At 43.4% G+C, this 13,039-nt stretch overlaps 1 protein-coding gene across 5 annotated transcripts in view; it reads left to right on the top strand.

Annotated features, from left to right (window-relative positions):
* The window catches only part of fryb (furry homolog b (Drosophila)), a 49,501-nt gene that overhangs the window by 33,292 nt on the left and 3,170 nt on the right, over positions 1-13,039 (top strand). The window contains exons 38-66 of one of the 5 annotated variants that reach the window (XM_029447521.1): positions 756-906; positions 1,946-2,049; positions 2,962-3,053; positions 3,161-3,254; positions 3,396-3,615; positions 3,781-3,902; positions 4,026-4,213; positions 4,300-4,394; positions 4,704-4,902; positions 5,012-5,233; positions 5,577-5,775; positions 5,878-5,975; positions 6,114-6,284; positions 6,374-6,514; positions 6,628-6,813; positions 6,973-7,137; positions 7,656-7,730; positions 8,002-8,172; positions 8,404-8,412; positions 8,778-8,972; positions 9,097-9,234; positions 9,329-9,543; positions 10,280-10,484; positions 10,622-10,771; positions 10,875-10,973; positions 11,121-11,204; positions 11,564-11,581; positions 11,803-11,913; positions 12,736-12,971. In XM_029447521.1, the coding sequence (XP_029303381.1) occupies positions 756-906; positions 1,946-2,049; positions 2,962-3,053; positions 3,161-3,254; positions 3,396-3,615; positions 3,781-3,902; positions 4,026-4,213; positions 4,300-4,394; positions 4,704-4,902; positions 5,012-5,233; positions 5,577-5,775; positions 5,878-5,975; positions 6,114-6,284; positions 6,374-6,514; positions 6,628-6,813; positions 6,973-7,137; positions 7,656-7,730; positions 8,002-8,172; positions 8,404-8,412; positions 8,778-8,972; positions 9,097-9,234; positions 9,329-9,543; positions 10,280-10,484; positions 10,622-10,771; positions 10,875-10,973; positions 11,121-11,204; positions 11,564-11,581; positions 11,803-11,913; positions 12,736-12,971 (4,153 nt within the window). Of the gene's footprint in view, positions 1-755; positions 907-1,945; positions 2,050-2,961; positions 3,054-3,160; positions 3,255-3,395; positions 3,616-3,750; positions 3,903-4,025; positions 4,214-4,299; positions 4,395-4,703; positions 4,903-5,011; positions 5,234-5,576; positions 5,776-5,877; positions 5,976-6,113; positions 6,285-6,373; positions 6,515-6,627; positions 6,814-6,972; positions 7,138-7,655; positions 7,731-8,001; positions 8,173-8,403; positions 8,413-8,777; positions 8,973-9,096; positions 9,235-9,328; positions 9,544-10,279; positions 10,485-10,621; positions 10,772-10,874; positions 10,974-11,120; positions 11,241-11,563; positions 11,582-11,802; positions 11,914-12,735; positions 12,972-13,039 lie in introns of all 5 variants that reach the window. The other 4 variants (XM_029447516.1, XM_029447518.1, XM_029447520.1 and 1 more) reach the window with 4 other exon arrangements.

Raw genomic sequence — 13,039 nt, 5'->3', positions numbered from 1 at the left:
ATTATTATTATTATTATTATTATTATTATTATTATTATTATTATATATTATATATTATAATTATAATTATAATTATAATTATATAATTATATTATTATTATTATTATTAAACAAATGACATATAATCTGTTAATTAGTGCGCTTTAGAGATGCTGGTGAGATTCTAGTACGCTAAGCTAAGTTAGCCGACTCTAGCTTCATATTTATCGTACAGATATAGGAGTGGTTTCAATCTTCTTATTAACTCTTGACAAGAAAACAAACAAACAAGTTGATCCTTTTAAGCTATATAAAAATAAAAATAAACATAAAATGAATACAGGTACACACACTTATTTACAATTAATTTATTATCACAATCTGTACATTTCAATAGTCAATAGCAAAGTGAAAACAAAATGCCTCTCCCTTTATGTAAATTATAGATGTGTACATTTAAAGCTGAGTATATGTAGACTTGTCCAAAGAAAAGAACATTTAAATAAAAGATAGTGTCAACAGCTGCAGACATGCTGAAGAACCACTTTGTTGTTGAAATACCTGCACTGCCACTTCGCTCCTGTTTGGAATTGCACATATTTTTAATGAGCTGCTTTGGGGCAGTTTGTAAGTGACTCGTCACTGCTTTGATACTTTGTTGTGCTTGAGGGTCTGTGGTCAGTGTATTGGAAATAGAGATCATTAAAGTTTGTAAAGAGAGCCTTATTTGTACGAGATGTATGTTTTTATTAACTAAATCTTTTTTGTTTTTGTAGCTGACCCACTCCCGCCATATGCTGGTTGGATCCTGGGTGTTGTGGAGACCAACCATCCTCAGCCGTTACCCATGCCTGTTAACGGCGGCTGCTGGGCTCCTCTGGTTGACTACCTCCCAGAAACCATCACACCTAGAGGACCACTGCATAGGTATACACAAACAAACATGTACAGACAATCTACTCTGAAACAACCACAAAACACGCGCAGAACACAGACTGAGAGTTTGAACAGGGATGTTACTATCGGCAGCGTTTCAGCTGAGTCAGCAAAGCAAGGTATTTTCTCATACAGACTAGTTACAGCTCACAAATGGATCTGATAAAGTCAAGCACAGACTGAAACCAAACCAGCTTGCTCTGTCTCTGCTATGTAGAGAATGAATAATAGCAGGGAGTTACTCATTTATCTTCTCCATCTCTCTCGACACCCCAAAAATCATTACTAAAGATGACATTCTCTCACTATTCCAGCAACAATATATCCACAAAACCAGTGTGTAGACTTGAGACTTGACAGATACACCTGCTGAAACTTAGTTTCTTTGCTCAATCTGTGTCTCAAGCACATTCAATAACTTGCTGACACAGATCCTCTTGATGACTGAAGTACATGTGAGAGGTAAAACCAATAAAGAATATAGTTGTCTTTAGCTTTTTTTCTAAATTGATTTGATTTAGAGTTGAAATAATTAGTCGATTAATCGTTTAGTTGATTCACAAGAAAATTAGTCAGAAGCTTTTTTGATTTAAGTCATTTTTAAAGAAAGATCTCTAGTTCAGACTGCTCAAATATGAATTACTTTTGTGTTCTTCTTCGTCTTCTATGTTAGTAAATTGAATATTTTGGGGGGTTTATGTTGGAAAAAACAAGCAACCTGAAATTGCTTCCTTGGACAAATCTTTTTCCAAAGACTTTATAAACCAAAATGAAAATAGTTGTTAGTCGTAGCCCTTATTTGATTGAAGGACAGAATCCTCTTCTTATTGTCCTTTTATTCTAAATAACAGAACAGAAATGAAGAATTTACAGAATAGTTGCTCCAGGACAGGACATTTGGGCTAACTGGTGTCACATGGGAACCAATGCCTCGTTGGATGGCCACTTTCCCGAGTACCCACCCCACATCTCATGCAAGGATCAAGTGTTGTTGATATGTTGTGCCCTCACTATGTGTGTCTGTTCTCAGGTGTAACATTGCGGTGATCTTCATGACTGAAATGGTGGTGGACCACAGCGTGAGAGAAGACTGGGCTTTACACCTGCCCCTGCTGCTGCATGCCCTCTTCTTGGGTAGGCGTACGCAACACACACCGACACATAACTCTACCTTTTTCTTAGTACAAGTCTAGCCTTGAGCTGATTTAATCTTAAAAGGTAAAGTAACAGTAAAAAGAAAACATGACTAGCTGGTCTGGCCAACTGGATAAACTCAGAAAAGTTGAGGTGAACTTAAAGGAACTAAAAAGATAAAATCATCACACACTGTCCTGCCAGAAAGGGTGTTAACAGACCTTATGTGAAGGTATTTTCTGTGACGTCAAATAAGCCTGTAGCGTGACAGTGTGAGGTTTTATCTCCATCCCTCACAGGCGTTCTCACCAAGACTCTATTATCTAACATGTGGACACATACCTCCCCGGCCAGCTGTGCCGAAATTTGATTACATACTCTGCATATTCAGCATACTAACCCTCACGTTCAGTCTGTTCCTTATCGTCACATCTGGGCTACTGTGTGCATGAAGTTGTCCAGGAATCCATGTTGCATTGTTGCATTTCTTTGTATTAGTCAGTGTATTAGGAGAATGTATTAATTTATGGTAATGTTCATACTGAACATAACAAACAGGAGATACAAGCTCTCTGGTTGGGAGTTGTCATAGCAACCAGTAAAGCCCATCAAGCCCTTGTACAAGTGGGCCTTTTAATAAACTGTACGCCAACATTTCTTTGCACAGCAACAGCATTTAGCAATATTTCAATTCTCTTAATATATTTGATCTTTATCGATAATTAATCTACAATAATTAAGATGTGTTGCAGCAAGTCAGATATGTATATAAATGTCAGCGTCGATAACAATAACAATATTCTTCTGTGTTTTTCTCCTTCTTTGTATACATCTGTTCCCACCTGTTATAGTACAGTATAGTTTAGTATAGTGATATTAATCCTGTCTTACTGGATGTGTTTTATTGACCAGGTCTGGACCACTACCGACCCGAGGTCTATGAACACAGCAAGCGTCTCCTTCTCCACCTCCTCATTGCCCTCTCCTGCAACAACAACTTCCAGGTCAGAGTGGGATCCCAATACTTGTCATTATTTAGCCTGAATTGATATTGTATTCCATATAGTGGTAATGGATAGAAGCTGAAGAACCCTCCTGTTTGTGTTTCCAGGTAATAGCCTCAGTTCTGATGCTGACGAGAGAGATCAGTGACAACAAGACCCTCACCATTAAGTCCAGCTACCACACAGAGTACCAGCAGTCACGTGAGTAGAACATACTCAACATGCTTATATATATTTATATCAATCTAATGGCGTTAACCAGTGGATAGAAATGATTGTTCGATCTGTTTTCACGTGAAACAACCGGTGAAGACTGTATACCCTATCATCATGTTCTCTTAGATGCACCTGATTTCCTGCGAGAGTGGCAGACGTCTCCAGTGGCGGACTCTGGCCTGTGCTCCACCTCCAACTCTTCCTCTGCCAGTCTGGGTGGCGGCAGCACTGCAGGCAGTGTCGGAAATTTGCCCCTCGTAACACCCGACGACCTGGAGGACCTTGAGGATACGCCCAACGAAACCGACGACAAGACAAACAAACTCATCGAGTTCCTCTCCACCAGGTAGGTAAAACCTCCAGTGACGTTTGGTCCTGCGTGCAAATGGTCGAGCGGGTGTGTTTCCCGAGTGTGTGCACTGCGCACATACTCAAGCGCTCGTGTAACATGTATGTGGTGCTACTGGTGGTGGGTATACAGTGCCTGGAGTACTGTGTTGTTGTTGCTCAGAGCGTTTGGGCCGCTGTGGGTGCATGAGGACATCACACCAAAGAACCCCAACTCCAAGAGCACGGAGCAGCTCTCCAACTTCCTACGCCACGTCGTCTCTGTCTTCAAGGAGTCCAAGTCAGGTGAGAACGTTTGTGCCAAATGTCTTTCACTGAAGAACAGAAATATCAGCGCTCACTCACTACCTTATGATTCGTGTGTTTGCGTGTACATTTATGTGTCTCTCCACCCATCTTTTTATACAGACTTCCACCTGGAGCATCAGCTGAGCGATGTGGCTTTACAGACGGCTCTGTGCAGCTCCTCACGTCACTATGCCGGCCGCTCTTTCCAGATCTTCAGAGCGCTCAAACAGCCAATCAACAACCACGCTGTCTCCGACCTGGTCTCACGCCTCGTTGAGGTGGTGGGAGAACACGGAGACGAGGTGCAGGTGAGGGATCGAGAGACTGTAGAGGAAAATTACAGCAGTTAACATCCTTCTTTACGCAAATGAGAACACATGTTGGTGTGTTTCAGGGCTACGTGATGGAGGTGCTGTTGACGCTGGAGTCAGTGGTGGTGAATCTAGCAGAGTGTCTGAAAAACAGCGACCTTATGGCAGCTCTAACCAGGTAGGTCTCTGCTCGATAGGAATTCTGCCAGCCTTTATGTTGCTAAAACTTATTGTTCCTCTGATACTAGGACACCAAATCAAACATATATAACCATATTCAGGTATAGTATATTATGGGTCATAGTTGTAACTTATTTAGTTATTATTATTCAGTGGGTTACATATAATTATTATTATTAACTATTATTATCGAGTAGGTTTTAATGTCCATCTTGACATTTGTATGAAGCTTGTATGAAAGGTGCAAAACTATTTTATTTTATTATGACATTTATTATTATTGCTTTTTACTGTGTTTGATTGACAGGACGTCCTCACCAGACTTCATGACTAGTGAAAAACTGATGAACAGAAAGAGCACGGGTCAGTTAAACTTCCCCGGCCCGGGATTTGTCGGTCTGTCGTCACAACGCCACCAGCGCTCCTACTCGGTCCCCAAGAAGTTTGGTGAATGCAGCCACCCGTTGAGTGATCCTCCTCGCAGTGCGACTCTGGATCGCATACAGGCAAGAAAAAGGAAGATTGTTGTTTTGTGTGACCCCTTAATGCTGGAGCAGACTTGTTGGAACGCAGTGCTTCTCAATAATTCACTGTTATATTATATTTAATATACAGGCCTGCAACAGTCATGGCCTCTCCCGAACAGGAAGAACCCCCGGGTCCTGCACATCATCGACCAATCGCATTGATCCCAGCGTTCTATCGGATCCCGCCCATGTTTCACATCCTTCGACAATACTGGCCACAGTCTTCTGGGTGGCGGTGGCCCTCATGGAGTCAGACTTTGAGTTTGAATATCAGATGTCACTTCGCCTCGTTCACAAGTTGCTGTCAAAGGTAGATGAGAGGACATTCTAATGACGTTAGAGGGGAAGTTATTAATTGTAGAAGCAAAAGTTTGTACGAAGATAAGACTAGAAGCAGAAGAGTGCAAGTCATTTCTGAAGGCTCTGCTGCTCCTTACTACCAACTGGACCATCTGAGCCATCCTAAGAGCCTCACACTCTTGCTAGTGGGGTTAAAAAAAAAAGCTATCAGCACTGTGCAGAGGTACGAGCAACTGGCTATTAAAAAATATATATATAAATGCCTCAGGTTGTCAGAATGCATTTCAGGAGGAAACTAAACAATAGAATCAACTTCCAGTTTCATTTGAACCAAAACAACTGTTCTTTCACAGGTGCCCTTGGACAGAGCGGAGAACCGCGAGCGCCTCGAGAAGCTGCAGGCTCAGCTGAGGTGGAGCGGGTTCTCTGGGATTCAGCAGCTTTTGTTGAAGGGTTTTACCTCCCAGGCCACTTCTGACCTCACCTTACAGCTCTTCTGCCAGCTCACGCCAGTCTCCCGCGTGCCTGTAGTGGACAGCTCACAGTCTATAGGTAGGTGCTGTGCAACATGTGTTATTTTATGAGCGCAAACAAGTCTATAGTTTTCATTTACACTGGGTGGTGTTGGATGTTCAACCTCTTCCCTCGGTGCAGGTTTCCCACTGAATGTGCTGTGTCTGCTGCCTCACCTGGTGCTGCACTTTGGCCACCCAACTCAGTTTTGTAAGGAGAGCGCTGAGAGGATCGCACAGGTACGGTGTAATGCTTCACTTGAGCCTGTTCTAGTTTACTTAACTTTCCATTAGGTTAGCTTACACAAAAGAGAAACAAACACAATAACGTGCAGTTTAAAAGCTGTCTGCCTCTTCCTCTCTCTTTACCTCTCTCAGGTGTGTTTAATGGAGAAGAACACAAAGCTGTCCCATTTGGCCCATGTGATGACTCTCTATAAAACACGTTCCTACACACGGGACCCTTTCTCCTGGGTCAGTGTGGTTTGCCGCTACCTCCATGAGGCTTTCTGCGACATCACACTCAACATGGTCACCTATATGGCTGAGGTGAAGTGCTGATAAATGTGCATTGTATAGCTTATTAGGTAGTGGTTGTATTCTTTGTCACTCACTGAAAGTCTCTCTTCAACTCTCAGCTGCTGGATAAGGGCCTTCCCAGTATGCAGCAATCTCTCCTCCAGATCATCTACTGCCTGCTCAGCCACATGGACCTGACTGCCGTACATGTCAAACAGTTCAACGCCGATGTCACGAAGACCATTGAGAAGTTTGTCCAGGTAACTCTCCGACAGTACTTTGTGTTAGCTGGTGCATACTCCACTTCTCTTATTGTGCGATATAAAGAATGCACTGCTGTCTCTTTTATACTGAACACTGTGTTTGTCCACAGACGGTACACTGGAAGGATGCCTTAAACATCTTGAAGCTGGTGGTATCTCGCTCTGCCAGCCTAGTTCATCCGGTGTACGGCCACTCGCAGGGTGACCTGTCCAACCTGGAGGTCAGCAGAGTGTGGGACGGTTCAGCCAAAGCTCTGCCTGGAAAGACACTGGACTTCACCTTCGACATCTCTGAGGTGAGGAAGCGTCAAAATAAAATTCTGTCCCACCACCTACTTATAACTTAGGGTCTTTTTTCACAAACTGAGTACTTAAAACTACATGTCATAAAGATTTGTGATATTCAAACCACTCAAACAATTCCATAAGGGCCTGCTTCTCTGTTTTCTTTCCAGACTCCAGTGATTGGGCGTCGGTTCGACGAGCTCCAGGGCTCAGGGGGTAGAGAGGGGAAGGCCAGAGCCATGGCTGTAACCCGCAGTACTTCCTCCACCTCCTCTGGATCCAACTCCAACACCATCCTGGTGCCCGTCAGCTGGAGGCGACCACAGTCCTCTCAGGTAGAGTTAGACCCTCCCATTAAGGTATCGCAATATCAAAACACGTTTAGATCTTATGTGTTCTGTATGCAGCTCTAACTGTACGTTGTTGGCGCGGCGTCTCAATGCTTCTTGGTATCGTAACACAAGTAACAAACCGTCAAATTGTAACATTGTGACAACCTCAAATATAAAAATTGCCACTACTTGATATATCCAATGGCATACTGGCTCACACCCACGCTTTGTTTTGACATCAAAGTCATATTTCTCTGCAGGTGCTTGCCTTATTTTAAGAGCACACGCTAAACTGTGCTAGACTTTGTTTATATGTAAATGCTACGCTTATGGGCTCAACTGATTTATTGGATGACATCTGAAGCAGCTAAAAATGAACAACCTAAGAAGGACGAAAGGCGAAGTCTCGAGTCTCAAAGAGTTCATGTCCACTCCCTCTTTGACTAACACCCTTTTATTTCTTGCTGTCCTTCTGCACCTGGTTTATCCTGTCTTACATTATCTTATCTTACTACATGCAGAAAAGAACCAGAGAGAAGCTGGTGAACGTTTTGTCTCTCTGTGGACAAGAAGTTGGACTCACCAAGAACCCATCGGTAAGCTACCTCCCATCTCATGTTTACAATGCTCTACCTGTACTGTCTGCTTGTTCACAGTTTAACATTCTATAAAAGGGCAGAAGTCTCTTTAGTTTAAGGCAAATTGTGTTCCTGGTACTATTTTTAAAAAGTCCAGTCTTCCAATCTTTCCAGATCTGTAAGGAGAATAATGCGTCTAATCATTCATACGGAAGTTGTTGTTTTTTAATGTAAACTTCACCGGCTCTCTGTGACGAGTGTAAATGCATCTTTTGTTCCTTCTCGTCAGGTGATCTTCTCATCGTGTGGCGACTTAGACATGATGGAGGTGCGGGAGAGTGGCGTGTCATCAGAGGAGGGCGGAACCAGAGAGGACACGCTAGACGACACCGCCAGTGAGCAGCAGTTCAGAGTTTTCCGAGACTTTGACTTCCTGGACGTGGAGCTGGAGGACGGAGAAGTGAGATTATTATTTCACTGTATTTGACCCTCGGTCACTTTCAGTGCAACACTTACGTCACTTGATTTAAAGTATCGGTCTCTTTCCTTCCCTTTTACCTTTTAATGAGTTTCATTTTATCCGTCCGTCTTTCTTTAACATCAATATATTTGAAATGTATTTCTCTGTCCCTCCTGCTTGTCTCTCTCTCTGTCTAACTCTGTGTCTCTCTCTCTTCCCCTCGCTGCCTAGGAGCTCCAGGTAAGGTCTCTCACACTGAGCACTTACATTAGCTTTAATCAGCGCTGTGGTGTTGCTGCCTCCTTTGTTTCCCTTTGTTTTTGCTCTCACAGCTTGGTTGCAGAACTACATTTCTGACCCTACTGCTTTGTGTCATAATGGAGATAAAGGATATCGTATGTTTTAATGGGGGAAATCATATTGAACAGCCTTTCCAGCCTATTTTCATGCCATGAATAACATTTTGCATCTTGTGCTTGTCATTAGACGCTCTTAGACTACCGGTATTCATTATGTTGAAGGTTAACATGAAAATATTCTTCAGTGAAATTCACTGCTACCTTGGCCTCTGCCCCTGTCTTCCAATGTGTGTGTGTTTTATCTAGGGCGAAACCGTCGATAACTTTAATTGGGGCGTGCGTCGGCGCTCTCTGGACAGCACAGAGCTGGGCGACATGTTGGAAGAGAGCCAGCACTCGGGCAGCACACCCAGTCTGGGTCACGAGGACCCCCACGATTCAGACGAGTCCTCAGAGGAAGAGGAGTCTTCAACCAGCCAGAGCCTCTCTCACTCTCAGCTTGTGCGTAGCTATAACTGTTGGAGCAATGCAGCATTAACATCCACTGAAGCCTGAAAAACATTATTTTCTGTTATTGCAATGACCCTATTTGACAGCATATCCCTGCTTTGACTTCCTGTTCCAGACTAACCCTTCTCCTTCGGAGGAAACCAACCACACTGATTCTCTGTCTACTTCTTACGACACATCTGCCGACCCACTATCCCTCAATGCCACCACACCGGGCCAGGGAGCACTCCACGATGATCCCAGTGGCCTACATGTGAGCAGTAATACACATAAACATACATATGTACTTATGCATTTGTACGGATACATTTGTTATCCTCAGGAAAATGTAATATCTGTCTCCTCAGGGGAGGGTGTGTGGGGAGGACGAGGACACTCAGGCCCAGGATGACGAGCTGTCGCTGAGCATCAACGAGCTGCCTCACGGCTCCGACTGCAGCGAGAGCTTCACCCTGGAGTTGCCGGGGCAACCTCTGGATCGTACGTCCAATCTGGACCACAGCCTCAACGCAGACTACTGCCAACCACCGCTGGACTTTCTAGACCCCAACTGTCTGCCCAGGTGAATGTGACAGACAGGAGTAAAAGAACAGGAAACAATATGGAATATAGTTTCACTGGAACTTTTAACAGCCGGCAGATTGACTGACAATGGGACTAAAGCTCGGTTAAGCTGCAGTATAAGCGCTTATTTTAATCTGTCACAGCCAGAATGTTTGTGCATCCAGCATTGGGACAGATCAGGTCATTTATTATACGCTGTCATTCACAGTGAAGTGTGCTGTACATAGTGTCTCAGACATCCTACTTTCATTTACATTGTCATATATGCAAACCCCCAGTTAACATAATGATAAAGCTTCATGAAAATAGACTTTAATGCTTGTGTGAATAACTCAATCACTAAATAGAAACACTGCTACATGTGTGGCTAATATACGTTTGCATGCACATGCTGTATATGTTATATTATATTGTTTTTCTTTTGTTTTTGTTTTCCATTTGTTGTCCTGACTTTTGCCATCTTCTCTAATATAGAATAATACCTTTTAAATTATTCCTATTAGATGATTTTATTATGAACCCTGCCCCCTGCCCCCATGTATAATGCTAGCTTAACAAACACGCAAATCATTTTTAGCCAAATGCCGCTTGAACACAGGCGATCACATTATCCACCTTGTGTAATCCCTTCAGGTAGCTGGGCACTTGCTTTTGATATAAAACCTTTTGGGGGGAAGGTATCAAAACCTTTTTTTCTTTGTACCCCCATTTCTTTCCCATTTCCATGGCAACAGCTTACGTGATGATGTAGATGACTTGGAAGACCTTGGTTTTCCTCCTCCCCCCTCTCCATTTTTCTCCGCCATCTTGGCAGCCTTCCAACCCACAGTGTGTGACGATGCTGAGGAGACATGGCGTTGTCATATCAACCAGCTTGTGACCGACTCAGATGGGTCCTGTGCCGTCCACACTTTTCAAGTCTTCTCATCTCTCTTTAAGGTAAAGGATTCATCATACTGTGTATTTATTTTCTTGTCCCTTTATCACCGTTAGTGACATATAAGCTCTTTTTTCTCCTCACTCATATCCTGTATGTGCAAAGTACAACGTTTCCTGAAACTTTCTTTCTTTCCCAGAACATCCAGGGAAAATTCTGCCTCCTGACAACTGACGTTGCCACGTACCTTGGAGAGGGCTTAAGGGGCATCGGATCAAAGTTCCTCAGGTCCTCACAGATGCTAACAACATGCTCAGATTGTCCCACAATCTACGTTGATGCTGACACGGTGAGTATTGCTGGAAGACATCATTGACTCGATGTTAATTACATCACGCTGGTTGGATCAGCTCATGATAATGCATTTTCCACCTACTCCTTTCTTCTTCCAGATCATGTCCTACGGTCTCCTTGAAAAGATGAAGTTCAGTGCGCTGGAGCTGCAGGAGTACCTGGACACCTACAACTCCAGAGAGGACGCTGCTGTGTCGGTAACTTAACCTCCACGCAATATTGATGAATCGGTTTTCTTTGGGGGTTTTTTTTCATGTAAATGTGTGACGAACTAACAACATTCACCATCCCTCCTCTTTTCCACTCTCTCCCCCTACTCTTGTCTAACGTTTTTTTACCTTCAGTGGCTGAGGAACTGTAAGGACACATTTCCCAGGTGCCCCGGTGACAGTGTAGTTGCCTGCCAGCCCGGAGACTCGGAGGAGAAGGTACAGGCAACTTGCTTGCGAGTTATGTACTGCAAGGTACAGATATGTAGAGGGAAACATGCTGAACATATGGGTGACTTCTGCATCTGTGCTTTGTATTTCTGTTTCTGTGTTAGTCACACTGAAATGTCTGCTCTCTTTGCATGTTTGCCGTGTGTTATCGAGTTTCTCCTATTGACTTTTTCACCAGCCAACAAGCACTGAATGAAACTTAAAGCTGCTGAGTTGTATACACTGGTGACTAATTCTTGGTGGCTTGACTGTGAATTGTCACGGTTTATACTGTGCATGTGTTTGATTGACGCTTTGTCTTCCTCTCACTTCACTCTGACGCCCTAACATGCTCTCTCGCTGTCTAGCAAATGGAGTCTCTTGCAGTAAGTTCTCTTACAAGTTTCTTCACTTCACTGCCTCTTAAATGAACTGCTTAATGTACTTTGCACAAGACAATAAGCTCGTCTTGTTATTATGTGTTTGTGTTCCTTTGCATATGTGTATATATGCGCTGTGCGTATGGTTGTGTTATTGTGTGTGTGTGTGTGTGTGTGTTCTCTGCTACTGATGAATCTGACCCTGTTTCTTCTCTAATGTCTTTTAGCAACTGGAGCTTTGTCAGAAGCTCTACAAGCTGCATTTCCAGCTTCTCCTACTGTTCCAGTCCTACTGCTCGCTCATTGGTCAAGTTCATGCCGTGAGCTCTGTGCCTGAGGTGAGCCAAATCATAGCTCAGAAAGAGATCATTTACAGTCCATACATAGTCCATGTTCGGGGTGCTTAATATTTCAGACAGGGAGCCAGTTTACAGCAACACGGGGTGGGCACAAAACAGAACTGATGAATCAAAATCAACAAAGTAAAAAAACAAAACAAAAACATGATGAACACCATACAACTATTACTCCAAACTATATAAACATATATATATATATATATATATATATATTCAAAACCCACCAGCTATCCAGAAGAATCTTGGTCAGATTTCCCGAAATTCCTTCGTAAACAAAAGATCAAGTAGCTCCTAAACACACAGACAGACAGGATCCAAGATACATAATGTATCCCCGTGGTGTAAACATGCATGTACCTCGTAAAGGCGTTCCATTAGCTCCCACCCCTACATCAAGGTCAGACGCCTCCCAGACTCTCCTACAAACAAATGTGTATATTTCATTTCCTTAACAAGTGAGAAGGAAGCCACAAAATGATCATAAGCTCAAAATAAAACCAGTTAAAATGCCAGCAGGTGTCACTTACTGCCCAATAATCAATGTCAGTTAAAATTATTATTACAGTTCCGGCCAGACAAACTACTTGGCTACATTATGAGATTGTTTTTCCAAAATGTATTTTATAATTAAACACATAACACTTTTAAACCTGTTAAAACCATGTTCCACAGTACTGGCTCCTAAAGGGTAGTCCCTAGAGTATTTCATCAGATGATAGAAACCTTTTTTCTGCGATGACTTAAGAGCTCACAGACACACACACACAGCCAACCACCATCTGTTTCCCTCCCACTTGGTAGCTCCTGAACATGTCTCGGGAGCTCACTGATCTGAGGACCAGCCTGCAGACAGCAGAGGCGGCTGTAGCCAACGACCTGGAACACAAACACTTGGCCCACGCTCACGCACACGCCTCGCAGGTGGCAGCCATGGTTGTGCCCATCTTCCCCACCTCGGAGGCCGCTGTGCAGGCTATACTGGAGTGCCTTAAGAACCATGAGTTTGCCAAAGCTGTGCGCTACATCCAGGAGTGCAGGTGAGCAACAATTCTGTCAAAACTGCTATACTTCATGATGTTTGCCAGATGACATCAACTTCCTCTAG

The sequence above is a fragment of the Cottoperca gobio genome, chromosome 14 (assembly GCF_900634415.1).
Source record: "Cottoperca gobio chromosome 14, fCotGob3.1, whole genome shotgun sequence".
Lineage (NCBI taxonomy): Eukaryota > Metazoa > Chordata > Actinopteri > Perciformes > Bovichtidae > Cottoperca > Cottoperca gobio.
Note: the sequence above shows the minus strand (reverse complement) of the source record. Positions and strands in the feature narration are given on the sequence as shown.